The sequence below is a fragment of the Solanum stenotomum genome, chromosome 11 (genome assembly GCF_019186545.1).
Source record: "Solanum stenotomum isolate F172 chromosome 11, ASM1918654v1, whole genome shotgun sequence".
Taxonomy (NCBI): Eukaryota; Viridiplantae; Streptophyta; class Magnoliopsida; order Solanales; family Solanaceae; genus Solanum; species Solanum stenotomum.
Genome location: NC_064292.1, coordinates 4,211,404 through 4,227,241, shown reverse-complemented (window position 1 = coordinate 4,227,241; position 15,838 = coordinate 4,211,404). Strand labels below are relative to the sequence as shown.

At 33.1% G+C, this 15,838-nt stretch overlaps 1 protein-coding gene across 6 annotated transcripts in view; it reads left to right on the top strand.

Annotated features, from left to right (window-relative positions):
• Positions 1-648: 648 nt before the first annotated feature.
• LOC125845403 (putative disease resistance RPP13-like protein 1) overlaps positions 649-15,838 on the top strand; it is a 28,463-nt gene continuing 13,273 nt past the window's right edge. For 2 of the 6 annotated variants that reach the window (XR_007444278.1, XR_007444279.1), the window contains exons 1-5: positions 649-806; positions 1,070-1,789; positions 2,357-2,416; positions 2,495-2,569; positions 3,681-3,804. Coding sequence is in view for 2 of the 6 variants with exons in the window: in XM_049524903.1 (XP_049380860.1) it covers positions 1,267-1,789; positions 2,357-2,416; positions 2,495-2,532 (621 nt within the window). In the remaining 4 variants the exon portion in view is untranslated. Of the gene's footprint in view, positions 807-1,069; positions 1,790-2,356; positions 2,417-2,494; positions 2,570-3,680; positions 3,805-4,068; positions 4,400-15,838 lie in introns of those variants that run through there. The other 4 variants (XM_049524903.1, XM_049524902.1, XR_007444280.1 and 1 more) reach the window with 3 other exon arrangements.

Sequence of the window (15,838 nt, the reverse complement as noted above, 5' to 3'; positions counted from 1 at the left end):
GACAAAAAGCAAAAGACGACACAATTATTGGACTTTCTGTATTGAGAAATTGAAATTTCTGGACACAAATGGTTAGAGAAAACTGTAAATGCAATGTAAAATGTATAAGAAACAGGGGTGACTTTGAGGAGTGAAATTTGTAATGAATGGTCTCCAATTACGGAGAACATATGCTTTTCTTTGTCAGGATTTGTGAATTGTTACAGCTCTTAGCTCAGTTGGTAGAAGGAAAATTTTTCTGCTGAATAGACAGTCACTTGAATGTGGTCGTACTAAGATAGCTCTTAGCTCAGTTGGTATAAGTGAATAAAGACTAGTCATTTTTATTGCTGAGTGTAAGTGCTGTTTTGTTATTGCTGAGTGTAAGTGCAAAATGATTAGTCACTTATCAGGATTTCTGAAACAATACAGCATCCAATTGTTGTCTCAGTTAGATTGCTCGTTTTGTTACAAATGTAACCGTAGGTTTTTCCAAAATGATAGCAAAAGCTTGAGTTCCATTTCAGCAGTCATGTGATGCTAATTTCTTCCGTTGTTGTGCATTTCCGTCTTTTCTTTTAACCTAAGCATGGGGTGATTATTAACCTTCTCATCTGGAATTTGATAAGCATAAAAAGTTATGTTTTACTCCTTATGATATGCAGATATGTAGTTGCAGAGATGAAGTCTCCATAAGAGGGGTAAGATATCATATAAAGCGTATGACAATCTGGCTTGGCAAGACCAGTTTGACATCCAAGACAGTGAAGAGCTTAATAGAATGAAGGAAGAAAATGCCAATCTACAAGAAAAGCTGAATGATGCAGGTATACATTCTTAATTGATATTCCAGACACTACAAATTTGTAAAATATAAAAAATCGCTCGTGAGCCATATAAGATATATTGAATTTTAAACTTCTTCACTTGCAGTAATCACTTTCTTAGTCAAATAAAACAGTAGTATTTCATTACTTGTCTAGAGGAATCATACATGTACAGCTATATACATAGAGACGTGTGTGCTAGTCTGTAATTGCAATACGTGGATTGGCCAATAATTCTAAAAATTCTTTTTAATTGCTTTCAGTAAGGAGGTTGTGGTTTCCAAGTCGCACAGCTGTCTACTTTGGCTTCCTTAAGATGAAGCATGACTTGCTGCAAATGGAATATCAAGCTCTAATCTACCCAAAGGCCGGATGAGGATAAGACCATGGTTGTTTACGCTTCAAATCAGCTTTGAATGTTCTCTTTGATAGGCTTGCTCCTCAGGGTGAGCTGCTCAAAATGTTTCAGAAGCGTAAGAATGATGTTTGTCTCTTAAAGAAGCTGAGGATGACTTTGATTGGTCTTCAAGCTGTGCTAAGTGATGCAGAGAATAAGCAGGCATCAAATCAATTTGTGAGCCAGTGGCTTAATGAGTTTCGACATGCTGTGGACTCTGCTGAAAACTTAATGGAAGAGATCAATTATGAAGCTTTGAGGATCAAGGTGGAAGGTCAGCATCAAAATTTTGCAGAACCAAGCAATTACCAGCAAGTAAGTGACCTTAACCCTGGCTTGAGTGATGATTTTTTCCTTATCATAAAGGAGAAGTTGGGAGATACTATTGAAACATTGAAGGATTTGCAAGAGCAAATTGGTGACCTTGGATTAAAGGAGCATTTTGGTTCGACTAAACAAGAAACTAGAACACCTTCAACTTCTTTGGTTGATGATTCTGATATCTTTGTAGCCGTCTACTATGACTTCCTTGAGATGAAGCATGACTTGCTGCAAATGGAACATACAGCTCTAGTGGAACCCAAAGGTACATGAGAAAATAGTTGTTTAATGTAACACACAAGAGGCATATTGTACATTATGGTCATAGATTATAAGGAAAGATATTACTTTTTCATCGTTAGGATTTTGACAAGACTTGGTGATCATTTGGGAAGTGAAAAGTTTCGAAGGTTTCTCTGTTCAAGTTGAGAAGCGAAAGCTGTTGAACTATGTATGTAATAGCTTATTGTTGACTTTGGGTCCTAGGCTCCCACGACTTTAAAATGCATCACTCGGGTCTAATGTCACTTCTTTTTATACCAACAATCAATATCTTTATTGCGTTTTGTTTAGTCGATGTGGTATATGCCTAGGATGCTACAATGTTGTTCTTTTAACCCTGGATACCAAGACGGAAAGCAAGAGACGACACAATTATTGAACTTTCTGTATTGAGAAATCGGAATGTCTGGATGCAAATGGTTAGAGAAAACTGTAAATGCAATGTAAAATGTATAAGAAACAGGGGAGACTTTGAGGAGTGAAATTTATTTGCATAATTTTTTAATGTTGTTATTACTGATCAAATGGTGTGTGTGTATATTTTGTTTAGTGGAATTATTCCCATACATGAGCGGAGCTAGAGAGGAAGCTATGGGTTTGTCAAAGATTGGTAACTATACAAAACAAAGACTAACATTGTCATGAATGATCTCCGATTACTATTTTCACTTATCCTTTTCTTTGTCAGGATTTTTAAAGGAAAGTTTTGCTGCAATTCTCTACTGAATAGACAGTCACTTGAATGTGGTCGTGACTGAAAAATGTAAGTGAATAATGACTAGTCATTTTTTTTGTTTCCAGATTAAGATAGGTTTGCAGTTTTGTTATCGCTGAGGGCAGGGCCGGCTCTATGTATACAAAAATAAGGCATTGGCCTTAGGCCCCCAATTTTAGGAGGCCTCAATTTTTTACCAAGAATAAATTATGTGTTAATTTTTTAAAGAAAAACATTAATTATTTATGATAAAAAGTATATATTTAAAATTATTATTTTATTCTCTTCAACCTAAATCAAATAGAAAAAATCAAGAAAATATTGTTTTATTTTCTTACACTCTCTCTACTAATACTCACATTATTTTCTTTTTAACTCCTTTTACACTCTCTTCTTTAAATTGTTGATAAGTTAGAGTAATATTCTGTCAAAAATATCAATTAATAGTCAAAAAGTGTTGAACAAATTGAATTGTAAATTCTTTTTCCATTTCTTCTTAGATTTTCAAGCATTACAACAACCATAGTAAAATGTGGGGTAACCAAATTATCAACTTCATCAAACCTATGGTTCTAACTCTAATATTTATTTGAAATTTGTCAACTTATTACTTGTAGAACTATGTTAACAATTCATATAATGATTGCCTGAGTAAAATAATATTTTTCAACATTGAATTAATAAAATCTTATTTAAAACTAATAATTGAAAAAGAAATCGAATAAATCATTTATATATAAAAAAAATATTAGGTAATACTTTGCATTTAAAAATGTAAGAAAAAATAAATTTTAAATAAATGCATGTGAAGTTTATTTAGATTTTAGGCCTCTAATTAAGATTTTGCTTTAGGCCTCCGATTACGTTGAGCCGCCCCTGGCTGAGGGTAAGTGAAAAAAGACTAGTCACTTATCAGGATTTCTGAAGCAATACAGCATCCAATTGTTGTCTCAGTTAGATTGCTCATTTTTTACAAATGTAAGCAAAGGTTTTCCAAAATGATAGCAAAAGCTTGAGTCCCTTTTCAACAGTCATGTGATGCTAATTTTTTCTGTTGTTTTGCATTTTCGTCTTTGCTTTTCGTAAGCCTGGGATTAACTTTTGTCATCTGGAATTTGATAAGCATAAAAAGTTATGTTTTACTCCTTATGATATGCAGCTATGTAGTTGCAGAGATGAAGTCTCCATAAGAGGGGTAAGATATCATATAAAGCGTATGACAATCTGGCTTAATAGAATGAAGGAAGAAAATGCCAATCTACAAGAAAAGCTGAATGATGCAGGTATACATTCTTAATTGATAATCCAGACACTACAAATTTGTAAAATATAAAAAATCGCTCATGAGCCATATATGATATATTGAATTTTAAACTTCTTCACTTGCAGTAATCACTTTCTTTAGTCAAATAAAACAATAGTATTTCATTACTTGTCTAGAGGAATCATACATGTACAGCTATATACATAGAGACGTGTGTGCTGGTCTGTAATTGCAATACGTGGATTGGCCAAGAATTCTAAAAATTCTTTTTAATTGCTTTCAGTAAGGAGGTTGTGATTTCCAAGTCGCACAGCTGTCTACTTTGGCTTCCTTAAGATGAAGCATGACTTGCTGCAAATGGAATATCAAGCTCTAATCTACCCAAAGGCCGGATGAGGATAAGACCATGGTTGTTTTCGCTTCAAATCAGTTTCCCGAGTATACGCATACTGTGATTGTTGTTGTGTTGGTGTTCCCGAGCATAATATCCGTGTGATAACAAGAAGGGCTAGAGGTGGCAAGGCGGTAAGAAATTATATGCCAGTGAGTACCCAGAAGAAAAAAAGTGAGAGTTTTGGAAAAGTTGTGAAACATTAGCAAGGCTCAACAATGATTTGGGAAGTGGATTTTTTTTTAAGGTCCTTGAGCTCAAGTCAAGAAGGGAAAGTTGTTGAATCTTCAAGTGGTATTTATTCTTATGTACAAGGTATCTAGAATAAATTATACATAATTTTGACTCTTGTATTCGAGATACATGTACGTAGACATATCTGGAGGCACCAAAATCTGGTAAGATACGTAATATTGTAAATTAGAGTGTATCTAAGTAGTTAGCTCCTACACTAATGGGATTTATATAAGTTCTCCTAATTCGATTTCTCTTAGATGGAAAACGTGTTTCACCAACAATGACTATTGATGAAGGTTTACCTTAATTTTCAAGTAACTTAATCTAATTTATCGTTAATTTAAAATTATATAACTTCAAAAAAAAAAAATTGTGTTTCTGTTACTACGAAGCTTGGGCTAAAAGATGGTGATTAGATCATGCTACGTTGCTTCACCCTAAACAAGCCACTTGACATAAGCATAACACTACGATAACAAGCAAAGGGTAACAAGGCATATTTCTTCATCACATGTTTGTATGAGGATATGTTAATCTGTTACTAAATAGTCCATAGCTAACAAGATTTTTTGGTAATATGCTTTTAAAAAAGGATTAAAATCTCTTGTTAAATTTATAAAATTATTGATAAGATAAATTTTAAAATGATAACAGAATATCTTTAATATTATAAAACTTTGATTAAATTACTTAAAAGACTTAACTTTGATAAATTTCTTTTATGTTTAATCAAACAAAATAACACTCTCTCATTTGCTAAGAAACTCAAGCTAAACAATATATTTAGGATTAATTGTCCGAATAAATTTGTTATCTCTCAAATCTAGGCCAAAGGGCATGGTTCAATATCTTTTTTTGGACATGGAAAACGCTCGGAAATGGCACTCTCAATGGGCAACAATCTCATTGGTATTAGGGAGATCATGTTTGGATAATCACAAAATATTGATTGGTGCAGAAGAAAAAAAGAGCCCTCTTAGTCTAATTCCACGAAAAATGAACAAATAGTTAGGTATATTCTCTACTTCTTTTTTGGACATTTTTCTCTTGTTTGGACATATCAAATGAGGTCACTTTTTTTCATTGATACAAAGGAGGGTAACGAAATCCGACAAAAGCTTCAATTTGATAAGGTTTCTTCAACCTTTCATTAAAAGACGATTTCGAGTATCCTTATAAATGTTCTCTTTCGCAAAGAGAGTCCAGTCAAATGAGCAACAATTAATCTATTAGGAAGGGCTAACTAAATATGTAGACAGAGACTATTGGCTATAGCTTATTGCAAGTGCTTTTAGTTTTTAATTTTTTTTGTCTACTTTCCAAACACTCTCTTAAACTTTTAAATTGATTTTAGTTAATAAGATGTTAGTCATTTATTTGTAACATATTATTTTGATGTAATTGTAAAAATTTTATTTATTAATATGAAGATTTGAATAGTTTATTTTAAAGTTTTAAAATATTTTTGATAAAAGTAAATAGGTTTTCTTTCTTTATTTTTTTAATTTAAATTTTGAGTTTTTTTCCTGACAAAATGGTACAAAAATTTTATAAATTTATATATATAATGTCTCATTGTCTCGTGTTAAATTTATCAATAGGTCACTAGTTATATCATTGTATTCTTTGAGTAATAGCATAAGTTATTCTTAATATCTTATAAGTTATATGCAGAGGCGGATCCACGTTGGTTCCAGGGGGTTCAAAATTACACTGTATATATAAGGTAATTTTCTGTATTTATGTGGATATATATATTTTGAACCCCCTCAATGACAAGGAGAAAGAGATAGCCCAGTGGCAGGTTCCTTGAAAATTAAGTCTCATGTTGAGGGTTCGAATCCCACATTAGTGTTTTATTTTTTTCTTTTTCAGTTTCAGTTTTTTTTTTTTTTTTTTTAAGGTTTCAGTTCCGTTTTCACGTTTTTTTTAGTTTTTTATTTTATAAAACATGCTAAAAGTGTGGTTTTAAACCCAAAAAAATTCAAAGGTCCGCCACTAAAATTAAATACTACTACTTTCTTGAAATTTTGTTTTGTTGGCTTATATATACACGCTTATACTTTTATTTTTCGAACCCCCTGAACGAAAATCTTGGGTCCGCCACTGGTTATATGGTATCTTATATGTTCATTCTCGTTTGAACTCCTAGTGGTCTGAGCGTGACGGGGTATTAGAGTGCATTAAAGTATCACATTGATGTGGAAAATGAATTGTTGGTTTGCTTATATGGACTTGGGTAATCTTCATCTCGCAAGCTAGTTAGAGTCTTTAAGACTACATTGTGAATGTTACCATGTTAGAAAGAATTAATCTCTATTTATGGAGTCATAAATCGTTTTCATACAAGATAAGGACTAGTCAAATATGAAGATTGCATATTTTCCTTTTTCTAAAAGGAAAACTCAATCATGATAAGAAATTGAGGGCAAATACCCAGCAGGAACAACTTCATGTGGCAACATAGAACTCTAAAAAGCACACGACTTTAAAATGTGGTACAAGGGTCTAAGACTAGTTGCTTTATACTACCACCTTGTTTGGACGGTTAGTATTATTACCCATTATATTGTATTGTATAGTTAGTTTAAAGAGAAAAGACATAAAGTCACCATCGAAGTTGTCCCGTATTTTCATAAAGACACCTTAACTTTGGAAGTGTCCTATCATCCCACAAAACTTTTTAATATCTTTGTAAATGAGCCATTTTGATCCATTCTCTCACCTGGATTGTGACCACACACATGAGGCGCGTGATGCAGTGTTTTCAATGCCTTAACCAGTTTAAAAGTGTCACGTGTCACTTTATTTCTTTATTATTAATTATTTAATTAATTTACATCATCTTCCCCAAATTTAAACTCAAAAGAGTCGGTGGTCGCCCTCTCTTCATGATTTCATCTTTTTTTTCAAAGCAAGATCAACGTTGGTACTCTCTCTTTGACGAATTCACCATCTTCCTCAAACACAATAAGGTAGGAATTCGTTTTCTCTTTTAATTTCCAGTAGAAAGGGTATTTTTTTTTGTATCACTAAAAGCATCAGATTCGATTTCATTACCAAAAACAATGAAACTGAAAATACACCACTCAGGAGGACAATGTAACTAAGAAAAAGGTCAAGATTAAGATGATTTATCGATCTTCAACAAAATTGTACTTCGAAATAACTATCTCTCAATTCAATACTTGATTGGAGCAATACTGGCGAGTTGAGGTCCAAGCTTCTCCTCAACAGCTTTCTCAGCCTTAACTCTAAGTTTTGCCAACTGCTTTCTCCTCTCGTATGCTACCCGAGCTCTCTCCTTCCTCTTCCTCCTGTTCTCGAGTTCCTTGATAGTATCGTAATGGTTCTATCCAACCTCTGATGAAAGCTTGCCCAAGAGACAGTACATGTGTCCGGCTTGGAGCCACAATACCTTTAGAGCATCAGGAATAACCATCCTCTTAATCTTGTCATATGGGGTGGGACACCCTCATAAATCTTGTGATTAAATTTTGATCAAAAATATCAAATTCAATTCCTTGTTCCTCCAAGAATCTTGATAGAGAGACAAGAAAATGTGATTAATTTGGAAAGCTGAGAAATAACAAAGAAAAAAAGACTTTTTTACTTTAGTAAAGAATCGGGTCAGGCTGAACGGGTTGAAAAGAGTGAGCATCACGCGCGACAATCCAGTCGAGGGAATGAGTCAAAATGGCCCATTTACAAAGATATTAAAAAGTTCTATGGGGTGATAGGACACTTCTAAAGTTAAGGTGTCTTTATGAAAATACAGAACAACTTCAGTAGTGACTTTATGTAAATTCAATGTTTTTTTATTGTTACATAAATTTTATTGTATCATATCGTTTAAATACATCGTTAGGTAACTACGTAAAGACCCGTTTTATGTAATGACCGATTTGGTGTGATAGTATTGTTACCTTAATATTTTCTTCTCATTTTCTCTTTATTTATTATTTAATAATCATATTTCATCTTTTATCATAATATTTCTTAGGAGCTCTACTCCGTACCCTACTTTTCTTGTAGGTTTATCATTCAAATTATGGATGTGTGATATTATGTAACGACGGAGAAAAATACAATCTATCTAAACACTTTATTCATTTAAACAATATAGAACATTACAATACAACACAATACAAATACGATACATTATGAAATAATACGTAACAACCATCCAAACAAAGTGTACATTAACAATTAATATCTTTCTTTTATTTTGCTGATGTGGTGTGGTATTTTTCTAAGATGTTAAAATGACATTCTTTTTACGTTGAATATAAGAAGTATAAGAAACATGAAGATTTTGAGCAGTGAAATATGTTTGCATAATTTCTTAATGTTATTACATATTAAATGATGTATATGTATTTCAGTTCATATTGCTTAAAATTTATTTAATTTAGTTTTTCTTTCTCTTTCTTTATATTATATTTTCTTTAGTGGAAATCTTACCATAATGGATAAAGTTAGAGAGAAAGCTACGAATTCGATATAATTTAATAGCTTTATCAAAATTATGTATTTGTGTTTAAAAAATTATTTTATATTCATATTAAATAAAAAGAGAAAATTTCAGAAATAGCAAAGATAACAGACATAATAAGACTCTATAGCTATAATTTCGATAATTGTGTCTCATAGCTATAGTTTTATTTGTAAGGAGGCTACAGTTTGTATATCTCGCTTGTAAATATATAAACATGGTAAGTTTATACAAATGGAGGCTGCGGTGTGCATATTTCAATTGTCCGCTTGTATATTTCGCTTGTGAATATACATAAAGGATAAGTATATATAACTTTTGTATTTATATATTTAGGAATTTTTCAGAACTCCATTTGTATATTTCGCTTGACAATATACATTAAGCATGGTAATTTATTATGAATTTTTCATAAATCGTATACAAATAACTAGGGTAAGTACATACAAATTCTGAATTTATACAATTAGAAAACCAAATAGCAACATTTTACAAAACTGTAGTCACAAATTAAAAATAATCAAAATTATGGCTATATTATATAATATACTCTATATATTTTCATTTCGCATAATTTTCTCAATAAAATAATGTATAAAGTAAGAAGGGCCTACTCAGAGCTCAGCTAATGACCCAAAGTGTCGATAGAGAGAAAATCATTAAAGGATGTTAAATATAACTCTAGAACTAGAAGGCACTCCGAATAAAATAATTAAGTCTTGATAATTCAAGTAAGAAACTTTAGACTTTTTTCATTAATCAAGATGGCGAGAAACTAACTATCGAAAAAATTTCTTTTGCCTCAATAATTATCTTATAAGAGTGTCTTTAATTTGCGAAAGTAGTTTTTTTTTTTTTGGAATCCCAGGATATAACCCACAGCCGCTACAACCTCTGTCACAGCCTCTGCCCTTTGGGTGAGCACTTTGTGCGCACTAGGTAAACACCCCACTGTGTAATAGCATGCAAACCACATAGGGGATGTAAACCGCATTAGGCAATGCGATAGGCTCGACTCAGAAGGCATTGAGGGAGTGTCAATCCTGGGTCATCCGTGTAGATAATCACCCTCCAAACCAATTGAGTCATCCCGAAGAACAAAAATGTAGTCGAACAATTAAGTATCAGTTGTGTGAGACACATAAATAATTATTAATACACGTCAGCTAACTCTACGCCTAGAGGACAATTGATGACGTCAGCATCTACATCGGTCAATTAAGAGAAAAAATGAGGATGTGGGCCCACCTTCATATTTTCCGTGTCATTAGTCAAGATGACGTCATTATTTATTTAATTCTACACCATATAATTCCACGTGATTTTCCTATTTTCCCTACTAAATAAATATTGAAAAGTCAATATTAGCCCCAAAACCCATTCATTTTTACCGGCCTACCCTATAAGCTTGAGGTGGCACACACACTTTTTCCAACTTTTTTATTTATATCGGAGTTTGGAACTTACTAAACTGATTAATTTTAAGGGAAATACTTTCTAATGTTGGCATCAAATCACGTAAATTTACTATAATTAAGTAATTTAATGTGGTGAGAATGCATGCTAATTAGTACATGTGTTAAGTATCTATATGTAAAATACATATCGTGTATTTACTTTTAGCTCCCAATACTAAACGGAACTTCATTTCATTCAATTTAGACTCAAAACATTTAAAATAAAATTAAGTTTTTTATTTATCTTTTTTAGAAAGCTCATTTTATTGTTTCATTAATGACTCGAATTCATATTTTTAGTGAAGGTACAGGGTGTTTACCATTTGAGATGAAATATCTAAGTATTAACTAATTTTTAGATATGTAAATTTATCGCAAAAAAATAATCAAATATTTCATATCAAAATACACAAACAAAATCAAAAGATTTGACTTTTCAAAATTCAATTGTATCTCGTAAACTAAAAAAGTGAATAATATTTAAGTAGTTATGATTCCTCATGAATAAATTATAGACGGAGTTCAATATTTTTCATAAACGACACATTTCATTACAATAACAACATATCCATTTAGTCCTACGTATTAAATGTGATTCGAAAATAATAAAATGTACGTAGACCTTACCCTGCTACAGAGGTAGAGAGGTAACGACACAATTCATCATTGCTTAGAAAAACTCACCTAATTAGCATTTAAAAATTATAATTAATTGTCCACTCATCTGTTCCAATTGACTTGGAAATATTCCTAGCAAGTTCTTACATATAAATACTAAAATAATTAAATATTGAGAAAAAAGATGGCAAGTGGTATATGTGTCCAAACACAATGTAACTTATGTAATATGTTTCTTTGTGATGTAACCATATTGCCTCCTTCCTTGATTTTTGGCAATAAGTAAACTTCCATCATCAGGATTTTTGGAGCAATACTGTTGGGTATATAGCAAGAGTTAGTGGAAAATGGAGGGAAGATGAAAAGAGAAGAACTTGAAAAGTTGGGAACTTAAAAAGTCCTCTTGTGCTTTAGTAAAAAGGCATTTCTCCCTCATCGTTGGTGGAAAGAAAAATAGAAGAGTTTAAATAGAGAAACACTTCTATTAATTGTTAAAAGGGTTGGAAAGAGGGACCCCCCTCGCGCCTTCGTCGCTCGCTCGCTCGGCTTCGGCTTTGGAAAATGATCGATCGAGAGATTATTTTTGGACAAAGTTTTGTTTTAATTATTTATTTAACTAATTAAATAAAATAAAATGGCCAAAACGTTTCAATTAATTAGTTAATTAACCGAAATGTTCCGACCTGACTCGGATCCGCGTGCCCGTTTTATTTAAATTACTTTCCCGTTTTATTTGAATTTCCAATTAATTAAATAAAATGGCCAAAACGTTTCAATTAATTAGTTAATTAACTGAAATGTTCCGAACCGACTTGGATCTGCGTGACCCATTTTATTTAAATTACTTTCCCGTTTTATTTAAATTTCCCGCTGTTAGAGATGACTGTTCTGAAAGGTTGCAACTTTCAGGAATAGTCATGACCATTTGAAAGGTTGCAAACTTTCTGAAATGGTTGTGTGGAAACTGAAAGGTTGCAACCTTTCGGAACCAGTTCCTCTTGGCTATAAATACCAGTTATTCTTCAGACTTTTTACTTACGAAAATTTCTGATTTCTTCTTCTTTCCTGCACAAATAATTTTCATGTACTTTACTGTCGTTGAGTGGCTTGCTGACACCAGATTTTTGGGTATCAGTACACTGGTGATTGAGATCATTCTAACCTGGGAGGACATATTCCAAATCAAACCCCGAATACTAGAGGGGAATAATTTTCTTAAGGGGACACTGTGCATTCAGTGGGCTTGATCTTCTGCCTATTCTATTTTTCCAGATTCTGGTATGTCTTTACAGATTTTAGTTTTGTGAATTAAATTATATTCTTCTGTTATTCACTGGTTAATTAAACTTTGGTAACTTCGTGTTTCTGCTAAGTTTGTTGTAATCAGTACTACTGTTTTAAACACAGATTGCTAACAATCTTAAAGGAAATTATTTTATTTATTTTTAATATGTGTTTCTGGTAGAGACAAAAACCTTTGTGGTTTTATACTCCTATTAAATTTGTAATTTAAGTTATTGCTTACAAAGTCTGTATCGATTTTTGTTTATCAATTATGGCAAACAACAATGTTACAGTAGTTGTTGCTGCACCAACCCGAACTGTTGTACCACCAGCAGAGAAACCGAGAAAATTCTCTAGTGCAAATTTCAAAGGATGACAGCAATGGATATTTTTCTGGCTTACCACTCTTGGTCTGCAGAAATTTACCAATGAAGAAACTCCAGTGCCTACTGCTGAAATGCCAGACAGAGAAAAATTCATGATTGTTGAAGCATGGAAACAGGCAGACTTCCTATGTAAGGGCTACATTATGAGTGCTTTAGAGGATGACTTATATAATGTCTATAGTACAATGACAACTTCGAAAGAATTGTAGGATGCACTTGAGAAGAAATATAAGATAGAAAATGCATGCTTGAAAAAGTTTGTGGTCGCAAAGTTTTTAGACTATAAAATGTCAGATAGTAAAACTGTTGGATCACAAGTGCAGGAACTTCAACTTATTTTCCATGATCTGATTGCTGAGGATATGGTAGTAAATGAAGCTTTTCAAGTGGCTGCAATGATCGAGAAGTGATCTCCTTCGTGGAACGACTTCAAGAATTATCTAAAGCACAAACATAAGGAAATAAAGCTTGAAGATCTTGTGATTCGGCTCAAAAATGAGGAAGATAACAAAACCGCCGAAAAGAAGTCTCGTAAGAGTTCGACAATAATTGGAGTTAATATTGTTGAAGAATCTCCTACCAAAGGCAAGAAGAAAAAGAAGTCCAACGGACAGAAGTCAGAACAGGCCAAGAAGAAATTCAAGAACAATTGTTACAATTATGGTAAGGCTGGTCATAAGTCTTCTGACTGTCATGCTCCAAGAAAGGACAAAGACAAAGGCAAAAGTCAAGCAAACAACATGGAAGAGATGGAAGATGCAGATGACCTCTGTGCAATGATCTCGAAGTGCAACTTAGTTGGAAATCCCAATGAGTGGTTTCTCGACTCAGGTGCCACTCGACACATTTGCTCTGCGAAAGAAGCCTTTGCAACGTACACTCCTGCTGAGTTCGATGAAGATCTGTTCATGGGAAACACATCAACAACAAGAATTGCAGGAACTAGGAAAGTAATGTTGAAAATGACATCCGACAAGGTGTTGACTTTGAACAACGTTCTGCATGTTCCTACTATTAGGAATAATTTAGTTTCTGCTACACTGCTCGTTAAGAACGGGTTTAAGTGTGTCCTAGTTAGTGACAAAGCTGTAATAAGTAAGAATGAGATGTTCTTAGGAAAGGGCTACCTCAATGAGGGCCTCTTTAAACTGAATGTATTGGTTGTTGACAGTATTAATACGAATCTTGCTTATGTTTACTTATTGGAGTCAAATGATTTATGGCATGCCCGTTTGGGATATGTAAATTACAAAGCCTTGCCAAAATTGGTTACTTTAGAAGTATTGCCTGATTTCAAATGCGATAAATCGAAATGCAAAATTTGTGTAGAAAGTAAGTTTGTTAAACATCCTTATAAGTCTATTGAAAGAAACAAAACATTTAGACCTAATTCACACAGATATATATATGCGATATGAAGTCGACACCATCTCGTGGTGGAAAAAAGTATTTTATAACTTTTATTGACGATTGCACTCGATTTTGTTATGTATATTTGCTTAATAGTAAGGATGAAGCAATTGATGCATTTAAGCTATACAAAATGAAGTGGAGAATCAATTGAATCTAAAGATAAAAATGATTCGGAGTGATAGGGGTGGAGAATATGAATCTCCTTTTGCTGAGATATGTTTGTAATATGTTATTGTTCATCAAACTACTGCACCTTATACACCACAGTTAAATGGTTTGGCGGAACAGAAGAACAAAACATTAAAGAAAATGATGAATGTCTTGATAATCAATTTGGTTCACCACGAAACCTTTGAAGGGAACCCATCCTTACGGCTAATAAGATACTCAATAGGGTACCCCGTAACAAAATGCAATCAATTCCATATGAGTTGTGGAAATGAAGGAAACCCAACTTCAAATATTTCAAAGTATGGGGGTGTCTAGCCAAGGTAGAGGTTTATTTACCCAAGAGGGTGAAAATTGAACCCAAAATAGTGGATTGTGTATTTATTGGATATGTTGTGAACAGTAAGGCCTGCCAATTTTTGGTTCACAAATCTGATAATCCTGAGATTCATGTTAATACGATAATTGAGTCAGATAACGCAGAGTTCTTTGAACACATTTATCCGTATAAAACTGAATGTGAGTCGACAAGTAAAAAGCCTAAACGACCACGGGAAGAATCAACGGAAAATACACTACCTAGTGAGGATCCTAGGAGTAGTACTCACCAACGGAAACCCACTTCTTTCGGACCAGATTTTGTGGCACTATTGCTTGAAAATGAGCCTCAAACATTTAAAGCAGCTATGTCTTTGTCTAAGTCAACTTATTGAAAAGAAGCAGTCAATAGTGAGATTGAATCAATTTTAAGTAATCATCCTTGGGAATTGACTGATCTTCCTCCATGAAATAAACCTTTAGGATCAAAGTGGATCTTTAAAAAGAAAATGAAAGTTGATAGGACTATTGACAAATATAAGGCTAGACTTGTAGTCAAAGGATACAGACAAAAGAAAGGTCTGGACTACTTTGACACATACTCTCCAGTAACAAGGATAACATCAATTAGGATGTTAATAGCACTAGCGGCAGAGCATGATCTTAAAATCCACCAAATGGATGTAAAGACAACCTTCTTAAATGGAGAGTTGAAGGAAGAAATTTACATGGAACAACATGAAGGGTTTGTAGTTCCTAGTAAAGAAGAGAAAGTGTGCAGACTTGTTAAGTCGCCTTATGGGCTCAAGCAAGCACCCAAACAATGGCATGCTAAATTTGACCAAACAATGTTGGCAAATGGATTCAAGATTAACGAATGTGATAAGTGTGTTTACATTAAAAACGTTCCGAATCATGAAGTCATTATTTGTTTGTATGTTGATGACATGTTAATAATGAGTAAAGATATTGACGATATAAATGCTACTAAACGCATGTTGTCCAGCAAGTTCGATATGAAGGACTTAGGAGTTGTTGATTTGATCTTAGGGGTCAGGATTCTCAAAACTCCTCAAGGACTAGCATTATCTCAATCTCATTATATTGAAAGAGTATTGGATAAGTTCAAGTACTTGAATTTCAATGTTGTCAAAACTCCAACTGATTTAAGCTTTACATTTCAAAAGAATGTAGGTGAAAGTGACTCTCAATTGGAATATGCCAGAGTGTTGGAAAGTTTGATGTATATTATGAATTGTACGCGACCAAATATATCATGTGCTATA